General features: G+C 39.4%; 1 protein-coding gene across 1 annotated transcript in view; it reads right to left on the bottom strand.

The window, feature by feature from the left end:
* The window catches only part of IPO7 (importin 7), a 35,344-nt gene extending 16,622 nt beyond the window's left edge, over positions 1 to 18,722 (bottom strand). The window contains exons 1-10 of the mRNA XM_057369719.1: positions 18,522 to 18,722; positions 10,134 to 10,215; positions 8,617 to 8,770; positions 8,120 to 8,278; positions 5,487 to 5,643; positions 4,788 to 4,877; positions 4,263 to 4,357; positions 4,078 to 4,162; positions 936 to 1,070; positions 330 to 429 (exon numbers count right to left, since the gene is read on the bottom strand). Of these exons, the coding sequence (XP_057225702.1) occupies positions 330 to 429; positions 936 to 1,070; positions 4,078 to 4,162; positions 4,263 to 4,357; positions 4,788 to 4,877; positions 5,487 to 5,643; positions 8,120 to 8,278; positions 8,617 to 8,770; positions 10,134 to 10,215; positions 18,522 to 18,605 (1,141 nt within the window). The 5' untranslated portion in view covers positions 18,606 to 18,722. The remainder of the gene's footprint in view (positions 1 to 329; positions 430 to 935; positions 1,071 to 4,077; positions 4,163 to 4,262; positions 4,358 to 4,787; positions 4,878 to 5,486; positions 5,644 to 8,119; positions 8,279 to 8,616; positions 8,771 to 10,133; positions 10,216 to 18,521) is intronic.
* Positions 18,723 to 22,494: the final 3,772 nt, after the last annotated feature.

Genomic DNA, 22,494 nt, shown 5'->3' with positions numbered 1-22,494 from the left:
CTGAAATAGCAGCTGTTGTAAAGCACAACCTTTTGGAAACATTAAACTTATGCAGTTGTTGTTAGCAAAACCCGGACTATTTGACTTGTAATAAAAACTTTGTGAAAATGAAAATCTTTCACAAGTGCACAAACTCCTGTGTCATTGCTGACTCTTGTATATTCTCTCTTATTCCCACCAGTATGTCCAAGTTAATTATTATTTGGTTAATACACTATATTTTTTCTTTTTAAGATCAAAATCATCTCTGTTTTCACAAAAAAACCTACATAAAAATCCCATCTTTGCGTGAAATTATTTTTTAACATGAGTAGATTTCAARTGCTCACCAAATTTCATGCGGATATATTCATATGGATCTTCTTGCCAAAGCTCTTCATCAGCATCTGTATAGCACATTAATGGAAAAATAACATCTTGGATAATTCCCTGGAATAAAAAAAAAGATTGAATGCAGGTTAGCACTACTAAATCAATCTCTGCATTCTGTCCTGTATTTCACAGATTTTGTCCTTTTTGTCACTTCCTCATATAAAATGGAAACATTCTAAAACTATTTGGACTTATAATGGATTTATGTGGCACTTTACAAAAGAGCAGATCTTTTGTCTTCAGGTAGAGTTACAAGATACTAGACTGGCTTTGGAAACGTGGAAATGATTCAGTGCCATAAATTCAGCAGCTAACACCATCTCCAAGTATGCTGTGTTAGACTATAATCCTTAATATATTAAAAGCACAAAGGAGAGATAGCAAAAAATTAGCTGGCTTTGTTCGCGTTTCAAGGTAACCCTCACCAAACAGGCTTAAACTCTTTCCACCAGTAATTTATAAAAGAAGTGACTAGAACGTGAATTGTAGCAAGGAAACATTGTACAATAGACTGACTAATGCACTACTGAGTCATCCAAGCATTAAACCCGAAAATGGCTTACTTGAATATGAGGTTTCAGATTCTTCCAGGTGACTGCGTGAGACACTCCTTGATTGATGTAATTCAGGGTTTGCTGCAGAACTCTAGGAGCCATGTACTGCTTTTCCTTGTATTGATACAGCACCTTCAGCAACACCTAGAGAAATCAGATCTCATCAATAGCTTATATTGAACACAGACCATTTTCACCACAATTCTACCCTCCCTCAAAAGCCTACATAAGAACCCCTCTAAACTGAACAAAACCCCCGTTTATTCATTAGGCTAAAATGGGTACTGACTAATCCTTCTACCAAATGTCATTGTTAATTTTGTAAAACAATTTGCAGCTCATATTAGGTGCTTACACATCTTTTAAAAATACCATCCTTTAATAAGAGAAACCATACATGCCGATTCACCACCACTACACCCCAGGGAGCTTTGCCCTCTCAGGTTTATTAATCCATCTTGTCATTCTTTGGGAGCAGCAGTTCATGCCCAGCCACTGGATTGGTGGAGTACCCTACACTCACAGTCCACTGATCCCTGCCTCTGTACCACAGTCACACAGCTGTGTGAGGAATGTGTGTGTGTGGAGAGTGATCCATCAGTCACTCCCTTTGGCTCTCTGGCCTCAATTCTCCTCAGGTGACATCCAGAACTTTCCACAGGGGTCTGTGTCAAGTCCAAGGCTCTTCACAAATAAGGACATGAAATGGACATGGGACCATGACGATAAACTATAGCTCACTGGAGAGTTTTGCATGGGTAATGCAAAGGGAGGTCCCTGTAACCCCATCCAGGTCAGTGGCAACACTGTGCCTTTAAAAGGAGCATCACCAACAGGAAAGAAATGGCAAGTCTGATTAGCAGGGTTTAATTTAATTCTTCACATAAACAAGCATTTTTCAAGAAAACTAAACCCAAAGGACTGCAAATATCTCTCATATCACAAAAAAATTTGAGGAAAATTACACAAATTTTTTGAAAATGAATGCCATTGATACCATTTATCACACAAACACTGAAGTGTTTTTCCTAAAGGAATTGCCTTGCACTTCAGTTTAAGGAGGATGAACTCATTCAACGAAATATAAACAGCTTTACTTTTTTATGCTCTGGATGCATTATCAGTTCCCAGAATTTTAACTGCTGATGTTTAAAAGCATCCAGGATTAAGAGAGAAWTTGGTTGGCACCCACACCCCAGTACAAGGTTTTGGTGACATTAGACATTGAGTTACAACAGAAAAGAGCATAAGTTCAAACTTGCAGCAGTTTCAAGGCCTATSCAAGAAGATGCATATGGTTTCATGATTCAGATGCAGTAGGTAAAGACGCTAAAAGATTAGGAAAAGGTCTAAGAACTGCACTAAGGAAGAGCAGGATGGATGCTGTGGGGAAATAAAATTCTGTAACAGTACCAAGGAACAACCAGGAACAGCCAGCAGTGTCCAACCAGGACTTAGTTCTGGCTCATCCAAAATGAGAAGTGTCTTGAGCAAAACAGCTGCTAACACAAGGGATGAATTCAAGGTATTTCAGCTAGGTAGCTCAGCCTGTTTCTAACAAGCTAAGAAAGTTCAGCTAAAGTGAATGCTGAATGTAAAAGATTTTTTTGTTTTGAGGGGTGAGGAATGATCATTGAGACGTAATTATGATAGTAATAGCAGTACGTTTCAAGTTTATACTTAAACAACCTGTAGTCCCATGCCATTTATTTATCTGTTACTCCTTTACTAAAAGGGTGCAAACACTTTGGAGAGTACACAGAACTCAAGGAAACGTATCCAAATCTGTATTCTTCAATATTTTACAGATTCCCAATTTTTGTAAAGAAACACATCCTGCTCAAAAATCTATGAAGGACTCCAGGTCCCGAGCACAGGCCCAAGCCCTATCTTCTGCAGAAAAATGGAGGGCAGCACCTTAAATATAGTCTGTCTTCCTAAACAAGTTAGATTATTGTTTAGGAACAAACTAAGCCTGCTAAAGTATTGTTTTTTGACCATTTTCCTTTAAATATCTGAATTTTCAGAGTTTCCTAGCTGCAGTAACAATAAGGATCAAATTTGTTTGAAAGACAATGTAAAGAAAAAAACTAAGTTTTTTGTCAAACTTGCTAAAATTATCTTTTCAAAGACTACTTTTGGCCATAGCCTTTTGTCAGAACTTTATTTTATCCTACAATTGCAAAGCAACCAGTAAGGCCTTAAAGAACATGCAACTATTTTTTTAAGGTAACCTACAGGAGATAGATGAGCACCTCAGGAAGTAATGCTGACACCACTTGTCTGAGAGGAATCTTGGGATATAGTGCCTCACACTCAATGTGACAAATGTTTTCCATACTCTTGGCCATCCTTCAAAAAGCATGTATTTATGAGATACTCTCCCTATATTTCTTCTTTTAAAGTCCTGTAACTCATTAGAATTTCATCAGAAATTAAGAGAACTGAAACTGAACTAAGAAGTGTTTTTCTGATTCAAATAAAGGCTTTGAAAAAAATATTCAGCTCTTACTAATTTTCATAAATTAATGATCTATTCATATTTGCAAACTAATCACCTTAAAAATATTTATGAATCACCTTAAAATAAGCATATTTATGGACCAAACACAAGGAAATATTGTAAAAACATACTTGAAGTTTTTAATTAATCCAAAGATGTTCTGCATGCAGCAGACCTTAAAACACAGCACAGGTGGCAACCCCTAAACAGGGAGACAAGTGGAAAGGGACCATCACTTACCTGTCTGCAAGAGAGCCTCTACTTGATCAGACTTTTGCAGAAGGTTGGAATTTTAACATTTACTAACTTTAAGTAAAAAAACTTTGTGTCAGAGTTAAAACAGTAGTTCTGAAGGTCAGCTACACCACATACTATACCCATCTCTTTTCAAAAGGAAGAAATGGATAGCATTTGTCTGAAGGTCATCTGAGAGCTTGTTAGTGGAAAGTGAATTGTGATATGTGGCAAATTGACAATTTCTTAATCATTGTTTTATTTTAACCCACAGACATCAGTGCTTTCCATACCAATGTGCTTGAAAAATAAAATTGTGAATAAAAGCAAGAAGCCTTTTCAGAAAATAATGAAATAAGAAATTACTACTAACTCTAAACTTATCCTAATAACCCCAGACTCAATGTTTCTTACTTGCTGAACACCAACAGCAAACGCCTTCAGGAAGACTTCAGCAAACTCATTGTACTCCTTGGAAACATTACCAGGGCTTCCGTACCTAGAATTAGATGCAAGTATGTAAACTCAAGGATGCAGCAGTATTATTGACTAGAATATTTGTTTGGGCTTTTTTTTAATAATAATGGAAGAGAAAATACCTCTCAAAGAGCCTAGCTAAGATATGCAAAGCCCATTTCTTGCATTTCCACCAAGGCAACTCAGGTCTATCATCTTCATCAACCTGAAGGGTTTCCTTTAGGAAAAAAAGACATTATTTACCAATTGCTCACAAAGAGATCAAATTATATGTAATTTGAAAAACTACATAGCATATCTTGCTTTTAACCTGCCATTTGCACTTCTACCTTAATGGAAATGAAGTACAGCATATCTAAAAATAAATCCCATGAAATACGCCTAAATGGTCAACAAATTTTTGAAACAAGAAGCCAAAGTACGTTTTGCTCTAATCTGAAAACAACAGAACTCCCAGACATGCTGAATATATTTTCAAAATCTGTTTAGTCTGTTTAAACTCCCCATTTAGCTTTATTGTTTTTTCAATTATTTTCTTAGCATCTGTAAAGAAAAGAAGAATGCAGAAATAAAAAATTCAGCTGTTTAACATTTAATGAATGAAAAATACCTAAGCCTAAAGACATAAATAGCCAAAAATCACTTACAGCTGGTACATCCCTGTCGACAACAGTCTTCAGGATTTCTATCCACTCAGTCAGGTTTTGCTGATTTATCAACTCCAAAGGTAATGTGTACTTATTAAAAAAAAGAGGAAATTATTTTTAATTGCTCTATAATATATTTGTTACTTTCACAGTTTGATTAGCTTTCAAATCTTTGCCTACACTTAGCTACCACGAAAGATTAGCAATTTCTCTCAAAAACCAGGCTAAAGAACTTAACACAATCTAATCTAKATCCTAAGTATTCTCAAAGGTGCTAGAGGTCTTTGCTCCAATTCATTGTGCTTATGCAATGCTAAAATGCTACTTAAATGGATATTACTCTAATTTCTGAAGCATTTAACAGCAGTTTCATTCCAAACTGCTATATTCACACTGGTAATTCTCTGTAGGCTTGCCTCCACAATCTGTCCTTAGAAAACTCATTTTCTAACTGGTTTTCCAGCAAATACTCTACCTTAGAGGATGGCATGTGTAAGTTATATCAAATGCCAACCAGGAATAGCACTGTACAAAAGTAAAAGCACAAGACAATCAGAAACTTGTGATTCATGGAACTGAGTAGTAGGGAAAATGATTCAGATGTAATCTAATATTGTTACATTTCTGTTATCCACTATTTCAAGGAAAATCATAATGCTTTAACTTAAATTATTGTTCAAGTATACACAAAGCTTTTACCTGGACAAGGGCATAAAATATTTTGAAGATCTGTTTCTGGATGAGGACAGACTGATCTGATGGATCATTCAAGAGTTGAATGAAGCTATCCTTCAGGACTGGCAGAAAATGTTGCATTGCAGCTATCAAAGGACTCCGCTCCTCTGGCTTCTTGTACCTTTAGAGAAGAGCAAAAACCAGTCTTGTACTTGTTTCAGGTAGCTTTAAATTGAAAAAGCTCACCTTGCCCCAGTGTAGGCACAAGTAGGTTATAGGATAGCTCATAACAGCCTATCACATAAAAAATATACCCTAGCTATTTCCTGTTACAGAAGCTGAAATAAAGCCATAGCCAGTGATACAGCTGAGATACAATCAGAGCTTACAAATTACCAAAATATTTGCAGAAGCTAGATTGCTTCACTGACACGGAAGTACTCAAACTGTGAAGTCTCTCACAGCCTATCATTGATGTCTCTCTCATTTCACCATTTCATTTGCCCAAAGCCAAAAATCTGATAGAGAAGGTGGGATGCAAGGCTATGGGGCAGACTGAGCAGGCTTCAACTGCAACCACCCTTGAAAGTATGCCTCAGACCTATGCTGGGTACAGTCCACCAGTTGCCTATGCTGAACACAAGGCCCCATTTCCTTTCTCAAACAATTCAAAATTCCCAAAAGGAAACAAAGCCATGTTTTAAGATCTTTGCCCCAACTTTTGATTGATTCAAGAGTTATCACAGTAGAACAGGATCTTGTCCATACTGGTGATGACAATAACAAGGTGAAATACCATTTTAAGATTGTACATTTATTTCTTGATTAAGCAATCAGTATTTGTCATACTTTTGGACTCCTGTGGGAGATCTTTGGGTTAAAGGATTGAGCTTTGGATTGGTTTTGGTTTGTTTTACCAACACATTTTTTGTACACTTTTCACTAATATCAAGTATCAATAGTCAGCATCCTAAACAGTGGCAATTTTCAGAATATAATAAGATAAAGACTAGTCAATCTGCTGCCAGATGGCATGTTCTGTAAAAACTACTACAAAATGCTGAGATCCAAAATCCTGCTCAATAATACAGTTTTCATGTATTTTCTGAACCAGAAACCCAAACAATAAGATTAAATGTTGGTAAGGAAAACTCTGTTTCTAATTTCCACAGAAAATTGAAAAAGACTGGAAAAAAATACTATGCAAAGAGCAGCCATTTGATCTTGATGGTTGAATTTGAAGAAAAAGAATGCAAAAAGTTCCGAGACAATTATGTAGCATGTTAAGAAAAAAAAAATTCAGTACTTAAATATTCCTACAACTCAAGCAGCAAAAACTTGATCAAAGTCATAACATCACACAGATTACTGTCCCACCAAACTGACTGAAACACACTGAAATGTGCATATTCCTACATGATTTGTGACATGAAACTCATTCTTGTTGACTTCTCCAGAAAGCTGAGCAAGCAGGAGAAGTTCCTGACCTCAGCTGAAGTGTTTGATCAGCTAAGACTACAGACAAGCCTGTTACCATAGTTAATCACACAATGACTGGGCTCAGATCCCTAAACAAGAATTGCTATTATAATTCACTGCCAGGGAACACTTGTTGATTTATAGCTCACAGATCTCTGCAGCACATTTGGTTAAAGATGTTTAAGCTGAAAATCAACTGAGAATTTTGCTTTCTTTTCCTAGCAGGACTTGCAATTTTCAGCCACTAAGAAAACTCCCACATGGGATTACAAAAGTTGTTACAGTATTCCTGTAGAAGTATTTTTGAGAAACTGACATCCACTGTTTTACATTGATTGAGGTAAAATTCATGAAATTAGATGGATATTTTTCCATGCATTTTAAATCAAGTACCTGAAACAGAGATGTTACGTATTCTAGTGCTCTGAAAGAGTAAGTTGTGGGTTCCATCAGTTCCACTACAATTCCCTGACTCCGGGATTGTCTTTCTCTCTGACCCAGCTCAAATGTAGTTCCTACCTGGCAGCAGTATCAGCCAAGCTCCTCACAGCTTCTCAAAATGCAACCTCARCTTTAAAGCTCTGATCATAATACCAGACACAGAACCAAGAAACTCACAGGTATTCCAGCCCAATGCCTTCCATATAACAGGACAGTAAGCTTCGATAAAGATACCTGATGGGTTGGATGGGGCTACTCAAGCGATCATTACAAAGTCAGTTAACTAATTCTGAGCTTTCCAACACACCAGATTTCACACTTTCAAACCTTTCTATGGTTTCTGTCACCAAGTACTAGAGCACAAATTGTTTAAAAGTTTAAACCTGCTTCAAACAATAAATTCCTGCAAAAGTCGTGATTTTGAGCAGACTTTCTTACTGCCATCAATCCATACAAAACTACCACATTAAGGTTTAAAAATACCCTCCTTTTTTCCGAATTCAAACTTTTAGAAAGAATTTTTTCTGTCGTTTTTAGTGAAGAAGATACATGAGGCAATATCTGCACAGCAAGTATTCAAGAGTATTTTCTAAAATTAGACTGCACAAAGTCTGGGGGATTTTGTGCAGTCCCACAGACAGTTCTATATGGTTACAACATATACACAGCATACAAAATAGACACACCAATGTATTAATTCGGCTGGTTTATATGGAGAAAGTCCAGAAAGAACTTACTCATAGTTTTTCACAAGTTGATAAAGACAGAGAAGAATTCCAAGCCAACAAGCGCTATTGTCAGACTGGAGATAAAATCCAATTTTCTCCACAACTGCAGTCCAGCGACTCGGATAATCATACTTGATAATGTGGTGAATGCAAGTAGTAAGCTGTACTCTAGAAATCAAAAGCACAATGATTATATAAATTACTACTATTGTTTAAATAATATTCTTGTAGGGTTGAAACAGCAAACATTGTCCATACTCAGACTTCCTTTAAGTTTTGTTTAGAAGGTTGAGGTTCTGTATTTTCTTCCATTTAAGGAACTTTAAATTTCTACATGCTGCACAAGCTGAAAACTGTTTTATATCTACACTGATTCTATATTTATGATACACAGTGTGTGATAATGATGCTTAGCACATGGGTGATCTTAGCTGGGGCAAAACAAAAGAAAGAAACCCAACAGTCAGAATCCCTAGCCAATTCACGAAGAGACTAAAAGTGTGTACCTGATTAGCTCAGGAGAGTGGATAATGGCTTCTACAATGTTCTCACGGATACAGTGCCTATCTTCTTCAGGGATGGCGTAAGGTGGGATCTCTCCTGGAGCACTTTCACGGTCAGGCCAATACTGGGTTATCATATTTTTCAAGTAGATAACCCCTGTGAAACAAGAGTGGCAAATCAGCTGGCAGACATTCCAAGTACAAAACAAACACACACTTTGCAAGCAATCTTTTTAGAACAAAACCAACCAAAATTACTAAATCATAGGCCCTTCCTAAGCAGGAGAATCAAAATATATAGATCATGCAAATTATTAACCCATTAATTTACTAAATTGATACTCTTTCATTCATCTAACATGAAAATACTAAAAGGTATCACTTTTGTCTGTGAGCCAGGTAAGTAGTTAGGGAACTATTTAGCAACATACTTCTGAAAAATACTTCATAACTATTTTTACTAAAACTGAAAAAGAAAAGCTGATCAATACTAATGATGATGTAAAATATCACTCATAAGCAAAAAAATCCCTAATTAAATTTGTGATGCAGGAATGAATGCTAGAGAAACAGAGCTCCTTTATACCAAGGTTATGCGCCACCGCAATTTGTAGCAATCAGGCTGCTGGAACAAACCCTGCATTTACCATCTGACAACCAAATCTAAACTGCTTGTGTGGCAGAATATGAATTACAGCACTTAGAAAAATACTTACAAAATGCAACAGCAGATCTCAAATGGCAAACTGGCAACTAAGTTACTGGTAATCTAATTCTACCCCCAAGTCCATAAAGCAACTTCTCTTTCTAAATTTCATATGCATCGTTTGAAGATTCAGAAACCAGAGCGTTTCTGAAAGTGTCTGCAGAGGTCAAGAAACACGCGGCAGATTATTGCAAGACTGAAGTGATACAGACTTCAGCCAGTCCCCGAAGCAGTAAGATAAAAATGCAAGTTTAGGCTATAACTTAAGAGTAGTTTACCATAAGGAAGATCCCAGTAAGTAAACCAGATCATACCATCCTGGCCAGTCAGAAAACCCACTGAAGTACTGTACTAAAAACCTATATAAAGTAGAGCAGCTTTAAGATGATRTTTGAAGTTCTCAATAATCAACATCCAATTTTACTTATGGCTTATGTGCAAATAAGCAGTGTTACAAAGGACATGATTTGTTTTCTTTCTCTTAATGTTTAGAAACATCAATTCCCTCACTACAAGTTTACATGATCTCCTTGGACCAAGTGTACCAGCATCACGAACCATTTTCCTTCCCCAAAGAATGTTCACTAGAGATAAGGGGAAAGAATCATTCAAGAGCCAGACACACCCTTTTTTTCTGTCTCCCTTACTCAGTGCTGGTGCCAGATAATAGTTCACTATGACTGTAATTTGAGAACTCCAAACTTTTGAGTGCTGGAGATTAAAACCATTAGAATTCTTTAACAGTATCTGCATGTGTACTTGTGTGTGTGCACCATTAGAGTAGATACAATGAAAAAAATATTTGACAACTTGCCTGCCTGTCTCACTGGTAAATCCAGTTGCTGGGACATAGTGATCTGAAGCAGAGTTGAAACAAAGTTCACTGACTTATGAGCCTATGGAGAGAAAAGAAAAACTGAGTTAAATCTTAGAATACTCCCATTAAGTTTTACAATATCTTTATAATGATGTAATGCAATCAATAGAATACCAGCAATTCAGCCAGTTTCACAGGAGTCAGGTAATCAGCCAAAGCATTCCAAAGTTTCATGCTCACTGTATTTTGAAGGCAGCATGGGGGAGGAAAAATCCTACCGTTTAAGGTAACAGAGTCAAAGAAATCACTGACCAGGCTGCAGGAATCAAGCCTTCCAGTGACCAAACATGTTTCCCATTCAGAACACTTGAAGAAAGAGCATCTAAATAGCCTGAAAAATCCAAGCGCAGCAAGTTTACAGTGATCTTTAGCAAGGAATAAATCCATTATATAATAAGCTAAAAACCAGATAGGAATATGTTTTTAAAACTAAGTCCAAGTCCTATTTCACCCTTCTGAAAAACCAGTTTCAAGGGACCACTGATGCACTACTGCAGCAGCTGTCATGTAACTACACAACAGCAAAGCAACAGTAGGGAGACCCAAATGGAGGCACAACTGCAGAGTAGCAACTTCTCAAGGATTTCCAGGAGTTGTAAAGAAAACAAAACATGTTTTTTCTTGTTTTTACAGCACTTTTAACCACCTTTCCCAAGCAACAAGAATTTGAGACAATAAACTAATTTTGCTGGGAAAAGTGAATCACAAAGCCTAAAAACTAACTCTACTTTTCTTAACTGAAATCCAACATAATTTTCCTAAAAGTGAAGAGTCATGGGCATGAGTCGCAGTGGGGAATCCCTATTTTATGCATAGATAAAAAATTCACAAGGGAGGACAAGGTCTGGAACACTTAGCCACAAAAAGGCTCTGGGACCTCATCCTTTGAGATAGTCCTGATCTACCTCATCCAACATCTAAACAGATTTGCTTTTCTGCTTTATCTTCACTTACAGATCAATATTGTTTCCTACGTTCTTTGCAGTTCCCCTGTCAAAGGCAACCACATAGATCCACGTAATTTAACACATTAAACTTAGGAAACACCTCTAAACCACTTGTTACTTTGACAACCATTGAAACAACACTATCAAAACTAAACGGCTGTCTCAGATACTGCAGCAACTTCATGTCATAAAGAAATGATCAGAAATTATCCTTACATTCTTTCAGTAGGACCTAAAGCCCTTCTGACAGAAATTATGCTAACATTCCTCCTAAGTGTATAAGACTGGTCAGCTCACTCCTACAGTACCAGAATCTTTTCTCCATCTTTACCTTTCCTGAGCAAGTATCTCCAATAAACAAGGATAAACAAGTGTAAAAGGGACAGCCTAGAACATGACACTGGTATTCAGATTTGATTAGTGTAGCTTTTCTATCTCCTGTTATTTAAAACAGATTTCAAATGAAGAACAAACTTGACTTAAGAATCTGTCGAAAATGTTAAAACACTGTTGTACACATTCAGACTGTGCACTAAAACTCCGCAGGCTCCAGACTCCCAGAAGCATCTGGTCCCACTGAAATGTTTATTTGCAGAGTGTGATTTGATGAACTGGGAGTAACTGACACTGCAATATGAGCACGCAGCCTGCTGACCCCACATCCCTCAATATCCCCTAAGTCTTGAAGAATCAAACACAACTTCAAATGCAAAAAAAAAAGGGCAATTTTCTTTAACTGCCAAGTAATGGTTGAAAAACTGAATTTAAAATAAAATTTACTAGTTGGGTTTGATTTCTCCTACAGCTCCAGGTCCATTAAGTTCCTTCTTTTCTTAAGGAACATTAATAGACACAGAGTCCTGCAGCACATTCCGAATGACATCAGATCCTAATTCAGCACAGCACTCAATTATATGCTTAACATTAATGTCAGCGGMAGTGCTCCTGTATTTAACATGTTATGAACCTGAAGAAAGCTTTCAGTTTCAATAACCTTTAACTCACCTACAAATAAGGTCATATTAGTCTGCATGAAAGGGACTTAAAACTGCAAACTGATGTCTTTCCACAAAGGCTGTAAGATTAACAGATACCTTTTCTATAATGAAAATTTGCAATGTTTGCAAAGTCAGAAGCATTTAATCCTATCATTTAAAAAAATGAAGGATTACTTTCCCTTTCCCATGATAAAAGACCACTGTTCCTTTAATAAAAAAATATCAGTTTCAGCAACAAATATGGAAATTGCTTAAGAGCTACTAAGGAACTAATGGTTAAACCAAAAGAAATACATTTTAAAATCTCGTGTCTTAAAAGAAACAAAAAATAGACAGCAGTGTATAAAATGGCCACATACTGAAATTTAATAAAATATCAAAGAATGCTTTCTTCATTTTCAAAGACAGGGCTGAGCCTGTGTCTATAGCAGGATGCAGAAGCTGCCTAGAAATACCAATTCTATTAGTATGTGGGATTAATGTATTTTCACTGGATCCTTTGAACTATAGCAAGCTTTAAGGGACAGAACCAAAACATCAATACTGTTATCTGTTTGGGGTGTTTTTAAATCTTACAAGTATTATCCTTATTAGCATCTGAAGCATTAGATTCCAAGTAACCATGAGGATGAGCTACTTTATCACCTTTAGGGGTTCAAAGCAGATTTAGCTGAGATATTTTGTATTTGTATTAAAAGCATAGATTATATCTTGTACTTGCCAAACAATGCCTGCTCTTAATCCTCTCAATTAATACTTCCATCCACACAGAGCCACATTAACACTTCTATGCATTCTGTATGGAATATAAAGGACTTCCAAACTCTTTGCAATAACCTCGTTCCCAAGCCACTGAGAGGAAGGTGATTCCAGGGAAACTGAAATGTAGAGATGATTAAGGACAGTTCCATAAAGACAAGAGTAGTACTGAAAGCTCAAATAAAACTACAATCACCTACTCATGTGCTTCCTTGCTCTGCTTCACCCCTAAACAGAGCATCCAATGTTTTACTGACAATTGGAAAGAAAACAACTGAACCTAAAATAAGACACCACATAGGTGCCTTTTTTGTATCCACATTGTTAAAAAATACTGAAACCACATCAATTTCAACTATTTTCATCTTTAATAATTTTACTCCCCCAAGAGGGCTGCCTCTCAGGACACCATGCTCCTCTTCACTGACTGCACTGCTAAAAAAAAACAACCATACTAAAAACCACACCTATTTTAGGTACATTTTTGAACTAAAATCAGGATTTCACAATCACATGCTCTAAACTGCATGAACAGAAAACTTCCAAGACTTAAAGGTTTTGACACTGGTAAAATTTTGATTTTTATTCTTTTGCTCCTTGTTACAAATTCCATTTAAAAATAAGTATTAAATATAGAGAACTGAAGCATTTTTAAAAAAATAGTTCTGTCACAGAAATCAGTTTTCCAACACATAACTCAGCATTTAAAGAAAAAGAAAACCAAAACTCATCTCAAGTCCTTCCCCCTTACAAAAGGTCCAACATGCCATGTCACTGGTATGACTTTGCTGTCTAAGAGCCAAAGAATTCAGGGACTTTTCCCAAGAGCTATGCTATGCAGCCTGGTTAGCTGAGGAATGTGTTCTATCAGACCACAAACTTTGCACCACTGTCTGTTAACATCAATCACTGCTCCAGAACATACAATCTTTTTGCATAGTTTATTGCAGTTTTTCCTACCAGGTTGTTTTGTTAGACATGTGCTAAAAGAGACTTCTGAGAAAAGTGTCACACCAGCTATATAATCCAAAAGAAGAATGAAGTTCAAAGTTAACATTGAAGAGACTAATTCATGGCATGTGTACTATGAATAGTTAATTACAACGTGAAAAAGCACTTTTCTTCCAGTAATGATACTCACTGCAGTAAGTTACATTCACTTTTAATGCTGGAATAGTCTTCTCTCACACAAAGCCTGCATGCTACTAAATCAAAYAAGTTTCATCTTGGGTAAAAAGATCTCCATGCATTCTTTTCAGACAGGAACCTGGCATACCATAACAAACCCACTACAATAGGAACCTACTTTACTGTTGCCCAAAAAAGTAGAACAGATGAGCAACACTTACTATATGCTGCTGAACTAGAACCCTAGGTTATTAATGCAGCTATTCAAAGCAGCCAACATGTGAATAAAGGCTAACATTTTAAAAATAAAGCAGATGGGAAAAAATACTAATTCAATGCTTCTCCTCCATTCCAGTTTTGGGGGGGAAACATGCAACATGTACATCTGCAATTTTTGATCTTATCCATAGCCGGACTGGGTGCACATAACTGTTACACTGAGATGAAACTGTTTTCTTATAGAAAGGTAAGGCTACGCTGAATCAGCAAACTGCCCTGCAGCACTCTTTTTACTCCTTTTTATGAACTCAGCAGGTGTGGAAGTTGTTCTGACCTCAGGTTTTTGCAATCCAGTTCTGCCACCTCTTATGCAGCTACAATGTATATGCAAACCTAGTTTAACGTCCACAGAAGACATACACACACACTTACCAGATCCTGCAAACCTCCCTGACACTCCTTTTATCACAATACTGTCTGCAAGTTTGGAGAACTATTTTCTCTATTGTTGGCTGAGGAAAAAACAATGTTCTCCTAGCAGAGGCTTGCTAGGCACACACAGGAACTATTTGCTAAGTCATGAGAAAGCGGCAAGTGGCCTTTTCTGCTCAGATTTTTACCTTGTGCTGGGCAAATTTGAGCTAAGAAGGAAACTTCTCCATAGGGGAGCCAAGGCTTCCTCAGCTCCTTGCTGCCCCCAAGGGGATTCCTGGTGTTGGACCAGCCTTGACACATGCAGCTTACAAACCCWTCCTCAAAGCATCCCTCATCTAGTACGCATCAGAATGTACAAATGGAAGATGAGCGAAGGGAAAGTTAGGAAGTACTTTGGTAAAATGTCACACTAACAACTTCAAAAGACACCCCATGATCTGAAAATCAAAGCCAAGGATATCATGCTGCTCTCTTATGCTACAATATAAAGCTGTAGATGTTACACATGCAGACCATGCTAGAGAAGGTTAAAAAAAAATTAAGCTGGAGCTACCACTATGAACACCTAGATCCAAGTGTCCAGCACATTTCAGTATTTGGAAAATCCTGTCTGAAAGACACCATGTAAGAAGCAGTTTGTTTCTTCCCTTCGGCAACCTTTCATTCCAAAACTCTCAGCAGCTAAGAGTCCAATCATTTAATTTAACCATTTAATCATTCTGACATTTGTAACCATTAAGCAGGCAGTGAAAGGCACTGAACCAGGCCCTACTGCACCGTTAAACCAACGGCGATGGTGGCCCGCCAACAAGGTATCCTTCTCATCCTGCCACTCACATTAGAACATGAAAAAGCTTAAATGTAACTTCTGAAAGTCACTTTTCAGGAGAGCATCAGGATGTTTTCCTACACAAATTCTGTTGTGCTCTGACTTACAAAAAATTATTGTGAGTTATAGGGGATTGCACTTTTTTCCCCTTCACCACAGTGAAGTTATAAATTCCACGGAATTACAAAGAAGAAACCTGCAAGGAAAGTATTATCTAGCAACTGCATTTATAAATATGTTGACATTAAAAGATGAAACAACACTATTACTTTCAGAGTGTCACTCCATAGCTGCACAGTTAAAAATACCTATTTTCATCACAATTTCTAAGAAACACTTTAGCATGGAGTACAACGACTATCTCAAAAGGCAGCAATGTCTTCCTGCTGCTCTCCGGTAGTTTATTTGAAGAGTCTGGTCCTAAGTCCTGGTAAAACCCAGCTTTCCCCTGTGAGACAGACACAGAGATGGGTGAACACCTCTGGGTACCTCCTCAGCTGCAAATTCTCAGACACAAGAGCCAGTGATCTCATTCCCTATAACTTCTTTGCACAGTGAGAAAAGTAAAGCCAAAAAGATTGAAATACCTGCTTTTTAACATTATCCCAACTCTGCAAGTTCTCACAGCATTTYAGGTGCAGGCAATACAATCTGACAAAACTTAGTGAAAGAAAAAATAAAGTATAGAACAATTAATGACATAGCCAAGGTCAAAGGAAAAATAATAGAGCCTGGACAAATCAAGAATCACACCAGTTCCCTTCTCCAGTCAGCGGAAACTTCGTTGATTGATAGGACGTGGGGAAGAAGATCTAAATACTTGGTTAACTCTAAGCTACTTAGATAATGCTTCCATTAATCAGGAATATCAATTACTGACTGATGCACAATCTTTTCTAGCAAGGTAAAATGACCATTCTGCTGAAAGCCAGTCTCATCAGCTCAACAGAGGCACTTCTGACAAATTAAAGGTAAGCTAAAAGGTCAACTAAGGACAACTGTTATACTATAAAAACACCTGTGCATCCTGGCCATGTGCAGTTACAGTGTTCACTGCTATTGTGATCTCATCTGCACAGAGACAGACCCCCATACCTGTAATTAAATATTAACAGGTAACAGAACTGCTCTAACATTCAACAAATTTAGACCAGCATCCTGCAAGCAAATGCATAGCTGACTTCAATAAACCTAAGTAAAACCCAGACCATGCATGTGACCAAAGCTCGATCTATGTCTAAGTGCTTGCAGACTTCTGGTTTAACACATACTTTTATCACAAAATATCTGTGAAAGATTAGTGATGCCCCATTTCCCACAATGAAGAATTCTTACACACTGGTTCAATAATATTTGATGTTTTCAAAGGGACACAAATATTCAGATTTTATGCCAATTTAGCACATGTGTAGTGCATGATAGACTGTAGAGTTTTGATTCCAAAGTGAGAACAAAAGCCTGTGGCCAGTGAGCACAATCCTTCTTGCAAGAGCTTGCCATTTGCTGAAAACCGTGACTGGCAGTGAACATAATTTCCTGCACCTTCAGCAACTCAATACCTTGCAGAAAACAACTAAAATAGATTTCAAGCATGTTACTATACATAAATATTGATATCCATTGAATGCGGAGGGGAAAAAAGCATTTTTTGAGCCAGCTTAAGATTTCATAGATATTACTGTCTCTATAGACCATCACACTTTTTTCATTTTTGATTTAAATAATAAATACTAATATACCTTTTAACAGAGTAGATGGAAAAGACAGGCAATTACCTTACGCAAACCTCAATTAATCATTGAGTAGTTTTACAACTATTTATTTCAAATATACCGAATATTTTCTAGGCAGGAATTTGTCTTAATTACTTCCTTATAGTCTGAGAAGCTATAGCTTTAGCTATTTTGAAAGCTTCTCCACCAGCAGCAGAACATTTGGCCCACCTTTATGTAAGCTCTGCTGAACATCCGTTGCATTAAATGAATTCTGTCAGGCCCAAAGTCTGCTTAAAAGCAACAAGGAAAAACGTTTGTGGAAAAAGCCAACTAAAGGCACTACAAGAGCTTTATCCTTCACCTCTTTCATCAAGATATCACCTTTTCCCAGGGTCAAACACCAATACGCTTCTGTTCTCCAAATGTCTTCAAGTCCTGTGGCTGTGTCTCATCAATAAAGCTGTCACCTACCAGGTGCGGTTAAGTGGAACAAAAACATAATCTGCTTCCAAAACTGAAGTTGGTGGAACTAGGACCTGCTGCGTTTTTACATCTCAGTCTGGCAGGTGAGTGCAGTCTAAGCGGATGACACATCTGGGCTAGGAACCCTGTCTGCCCCCGTCCCTTGGACACGTGTCCATATACACCCAGGGAGCACACCTACCTCGGCGGCCCTGCTGAACCCGGAGCCCACAGGATTTGGAACACCAAACACTGCCAGGCTGCCAGATCTGATTCTCAACTCAGCCTAGGCCATCTGGTTTGATTCTGAATTCAGCCCAAACCACTCTTACAGGCTGTACTGCTTGCGAAGTGATGGGGCTCTCGCTACCTCCTTCCCTGCTGACAAATTAGTGCTTCCAAAGACTCATGTCCCTTAGATGGTCCCAGGCAGAGCTGTGTCCAGCCTGAGCCACAGAAGGCCTGAACAAGGGCGGTTTTAAAGCCCCCTCAGCGGATCACCCTTTTCTCGGCTGAGCAGGGAGACAATGGAGGCAATTGGCTACCGCCGGGAGAGGTACGGGGGCCGTGACCGCTTTCTGCCGCTGCCCCCCCGCCCAAGCAGCCCCGCCCGGCCCGGCCCGGCCCCGCTGCCATGTGCGGGGACAATGAGCGCCGGGCCCGGCCTGCGGCCGCCGGGATGCAGCCGGCGGGAAGGGACCGCGGCCCTGGGCGGACGGGCCGAGGGGGTCGGGGGGACTCTCTCCACTCCCGCCCGGCTCCCCTTGCCACGGGCCGGTCCCACACCGCTCCCCAGCGCCGCGGCCCCGGCCCAGGCCCGGCGGCGCCCTCACCTCGTTGAGCTGTCGCTCGGCGGCTTCGCGCAGCGCCGGGTCCATGGTGCCGCGCAGGGCCTCGATGATGCCGCTGGGGTCCATGGCGGGGGCAGCGCGGGGGGCGGAGGGCAGGGGCCGGGGCCGTGCCGAGCGCACATGGACCCGCCGCCTCCAGCGGCCGCCGGCGCGAAAGGAAGGGAGAGCGCCAAAGGCCCGGATAGAGCTGCCCCCGCCGCCGACGGGAGCGGCACTCCTTCCGCCGCACGGCTCGCCCCGCCCCGCCGCGGGGCGCCGCGGGAGATGCAGTCCGGCCGCAGCGACAGAAGCGCTCCAGGCACGGCCGAGCACCAGCCTCCGGGGAGCTGTACTCGGGGCACGGCCGGGCACCGGCTGCCGGAGCGCCCAGGATATGCAAAAGCTGCCTCGGGAGCTGCGGCCCCGCGCTAACGGCCCCGTCACGGGAGACACGGTCCCGCACCGCCCGCTCCACTCTGAACCGAGCTCCCCGGCCGTCCCAGCATGATGAGGGTTCTTGTTGTAGCGAAAATCCTTCCCGTGTCCGCTCCCCGTTTTCGGAGACACTTGGCATGGTTCAGCGAGGAAGGAGGACTGCGTGGAGGCACGGGTTTGCTTTATCATGGCACGGGGTGCCAGCCATGCGGGGATTAGGGTGGTGGGAGAAAGAAAAAGATAACCAAAATCCCAAAGATGTATCCAGGTTTTGTCAGAAAATCAATATAAACGGAGCTATCGCTCGTAAAATGTCTAGGAAACCTTATGAGGAGCGGCTGAGGGAGCTGGGGGTGGCTGGAGGAGCGAGGGCTCAGAAGGGGCCTCATCACTCTCAACGACTCCCTGAAAGGTGGCTGTAGCCAGGTGAGGCCGGTCTCTCCTGCTGTGCCTGCCGAGGATTCGAAGAAATGGTCTTAAACTGAGACAGAAGAGATTCGGATTAGATGTTAGGAAAAGAAAAAATTCACTGTCAGGGTAGTCAGTCAATGGAATAGGTTGCCCAGATTCATGAAGCATCTGAAACTGCTGCTGGGTGATTTTATCACAAAATATCTGAARGATTAGTTATGCCCTATTTCCCACAACGAAGAATTCTTACACACTGGTTCAGTAATATCTGGTGTTTTTAAAGGGTTTAGGGGTTACAGGGTCAGTGCTAGGTTGGCAGTTGGACAGGATGATCCTGAAGGTCTCTGCCAACCATGACAATTCTGTGATTCAATGATTCTGGAGGTCTTGCTTTGGTCAAAAAGTCAGAGTTGAATTGCTTAACTTGGCCCTCTGGAAGTCACTTCTGTAGGCTTCTTCCTATGAGCATTTGAGTACTGAAGTAATTGCACTTTCAGGGGTAGTCATGATTAAATGAGCAATGCTATTTATAAGTTAGTGAGTTGTAAAATTTAATTGGTAGTATACAGTCATTCAATGTCTTCATTTGACGGATGGCATGCAGAGATGTACTTGAAATTTTGGGAGTTATTTTTGTGCGAGGAATTTATTGAACAGTCAGATAATACCATCAAGAAAAAAAATTTTGCTAACACCCCATCCTGGAATGACTCTGAAATGAAGGCACATATCAAGGGGAAAAGCAGAAATGCAAATACAGAAAATAAAAAAATTTAAAAGTGATGCTATTTAGAAAGTTGATAAAGTGCATTATCTCATTACAGTTAAGTTAAACAGTTTCAGGAAATCTAAGCTTATCTAGAATGTCACTGCATATAAGGACCAGCATAACAGATTTGCTTTTTATATATAATTTTTCCAAATTAGTAATTTTTCCATGATTGTCACTGGACTAAAACCTGGGTTTCTCAGTTTCTCTTGCTACTGGTTTGTTGGTGGGTTTTTGTTTTTTTCTACATAATGCTAAAAACTGTGATTTACACTATGTAGCTTTTTCTTACTATAAGTGTGAAAAAGAGCAACTAATTTATGAAACTTAACTGTGAAGCAGCGATGAATGTCTAAGTAAGATGAATGTTTCTAAGTAAGCACTGAAGACATATGGGCCCAGATAACCCAAGTGGATATGTGACATAATTTTGGGACATGATGTCATATGCTATTCTTTTATAAGTTGCCCAGATCTGCAGTCATACTCCAATTCTAGATGTTGCCCAAAATGAAAAAAAAACTCAAAAACAAAAACAAACAAAAAACACCCAAAATGGAAAAAAAGATTAAAAATGCTGTAGATTCAATACTATTACAAGATGCTATAACAAAGCCTTTTCCCTGCTTTTGTGTCACACCAGAGATAACTAGATCAAATCTCCATGTCCTTTGTATCAAAGGAGCAGAGCAATAATGCCTCCAGCCAGGAAGAACGTAAGTGCTAAGCTGATCCAACAACTTATGAAACAGAATATATCTTCTCTAAAAATAAAAATAAGTGCTTCAAAGGACAGCGATCTCGTGATGTGCTGGTCGTGCATAATGCTCTGTGTCAGAGGTACAGATGTGAAATGCTTCAAAGAAAAGCACAATGGGATGTGAGCTGTTGTCAGCAAAGGTGCTGTGGCTAGAGAAGTTTGTGCCGGAGCTGTCCCTGTTTGGATACAAAAGTGAGGAGGACAAAAAAAAGTTGTGTAAGCAATTGTCCAGCCTGAGTACTCTGAAAAAGAAAAGCTTGTATGTCAGAAATGTTTGCATTGCCAAGGACGTTTGTGTTTGCATCTTTGCTTGCCCAGAAGTAATAACAATAGCTAAGTTCACAGCAGGATTAATTGCATAAATGACTCACAGAAAACAATAAATGCAGGATTCAATCAGGATGGACATTTCACGTTGACAGGAAGCCAAATTTAAGAAGCAGCATCCATGAGGTAAAAAAAGAATTTTTCACAAACCTGAACAATTTGTTGGTGGATTACATGTGCTGTGGGTAGTTCAGTGTTAGAGAGAGATGAAATAGTAAAGATGGAAGAAAACTGACACACCGGCAGTTTGAGTAGAGCAACCTAATAGAGGGCAGCTGACCTCAACGTGCAAGGGAGTGGTGAGCTGTGGCATCTTTAACGCTGAAATTTTGTCAGGATTAAATAAATATAACCATTTCCACCAGATACTTTCTTTGAACAGTATTAGAGGGACAAAAGGGACTTTAAGCTCACCCAGCACAGCAAKTAAGCTCATCACAGCACAGCAATTAGTGAGGACTTTGGCCAAACCTGTTTAGCAAACAAAGGGAACATGAATAAATATCTTGCCAGATGCAACAGATGAGTTGTTGGCAAAATTTAATTTTGAAGTCAAATTTCAAATCACAAGAGTTAACTTGGAGAGAAGTATGTTCTTTAGCCAGATGAACTTCATCAAATTCTTGGTCTCAGAACAGAAAAAAAAAATTACGTGCTGCAGGGATTAGCTGCCCAGTACTGTTCTTTGCTGTGTAGGAATGCTTCTAGACAACCTCAGGCTGCTGTGGAAGAACAGAGCCTCTCAAATTGTCTCAGAAAGGGCAGATGTGGTATTGCACAGGCCTCAAACATTGGATGCAAATCTGTCTCAATTACCCCTGAAGATAAACATGCTCTCATAGACTGTCTGTCTTGGAGTTAGCAGTCATGTGTGCTTTCCCTGGAAAGCTGGGACAATATTTGCCAGCTCTAATGAAGTAATACGCTCCTTGCAGCTGACTGTGGAGCACTACTTAGACTATGTGCCTTTCTGGGGTACCATTCTCTCTACTGTCAGTGAAAAGCCAGATATTATACATAAAGGGAGCACAGCTATCAAAGATCACCAAGTCTGGGTGCTTTCACCAGATGTTGCTAAAGAATTGTGCACAATTTTTTATGCCATCTACACATTAAAAAAAAAAAAAAAAAAAGCCCAAAGACAGTAACTGGTAAATGCTGCTATGAGCTGTTCTGTGCTGAAACAGATTTGACAGCAGCCAACTTACTCCAGCTATGCAGAGTGTATTCCTGCATCAATAGCATTAAAAATATCAGCCCAGGATTAGGAAAAA

This window comes from Malurus melanocephalus, unplaced genomic scaffold, assembly GCF_030028575.1.
Source record: "Malurus melanocephalus ecotype Western Australia unplaced genomic scaffold, MMel_1.1 scaffold_114, whole genome shotgun sequence".
Taxonomy (NCBI): Eukaryota; Metazoa; Chordata; class Aves; order Passeriformes; family Maluridae; genus Malurus; species Malurus melanocephalus.
The sequence above is the reverse complement of the archived record's forward strand: the minus strand, read 5'-3'. Positions and strand labels throughout refer to the sequence as shown.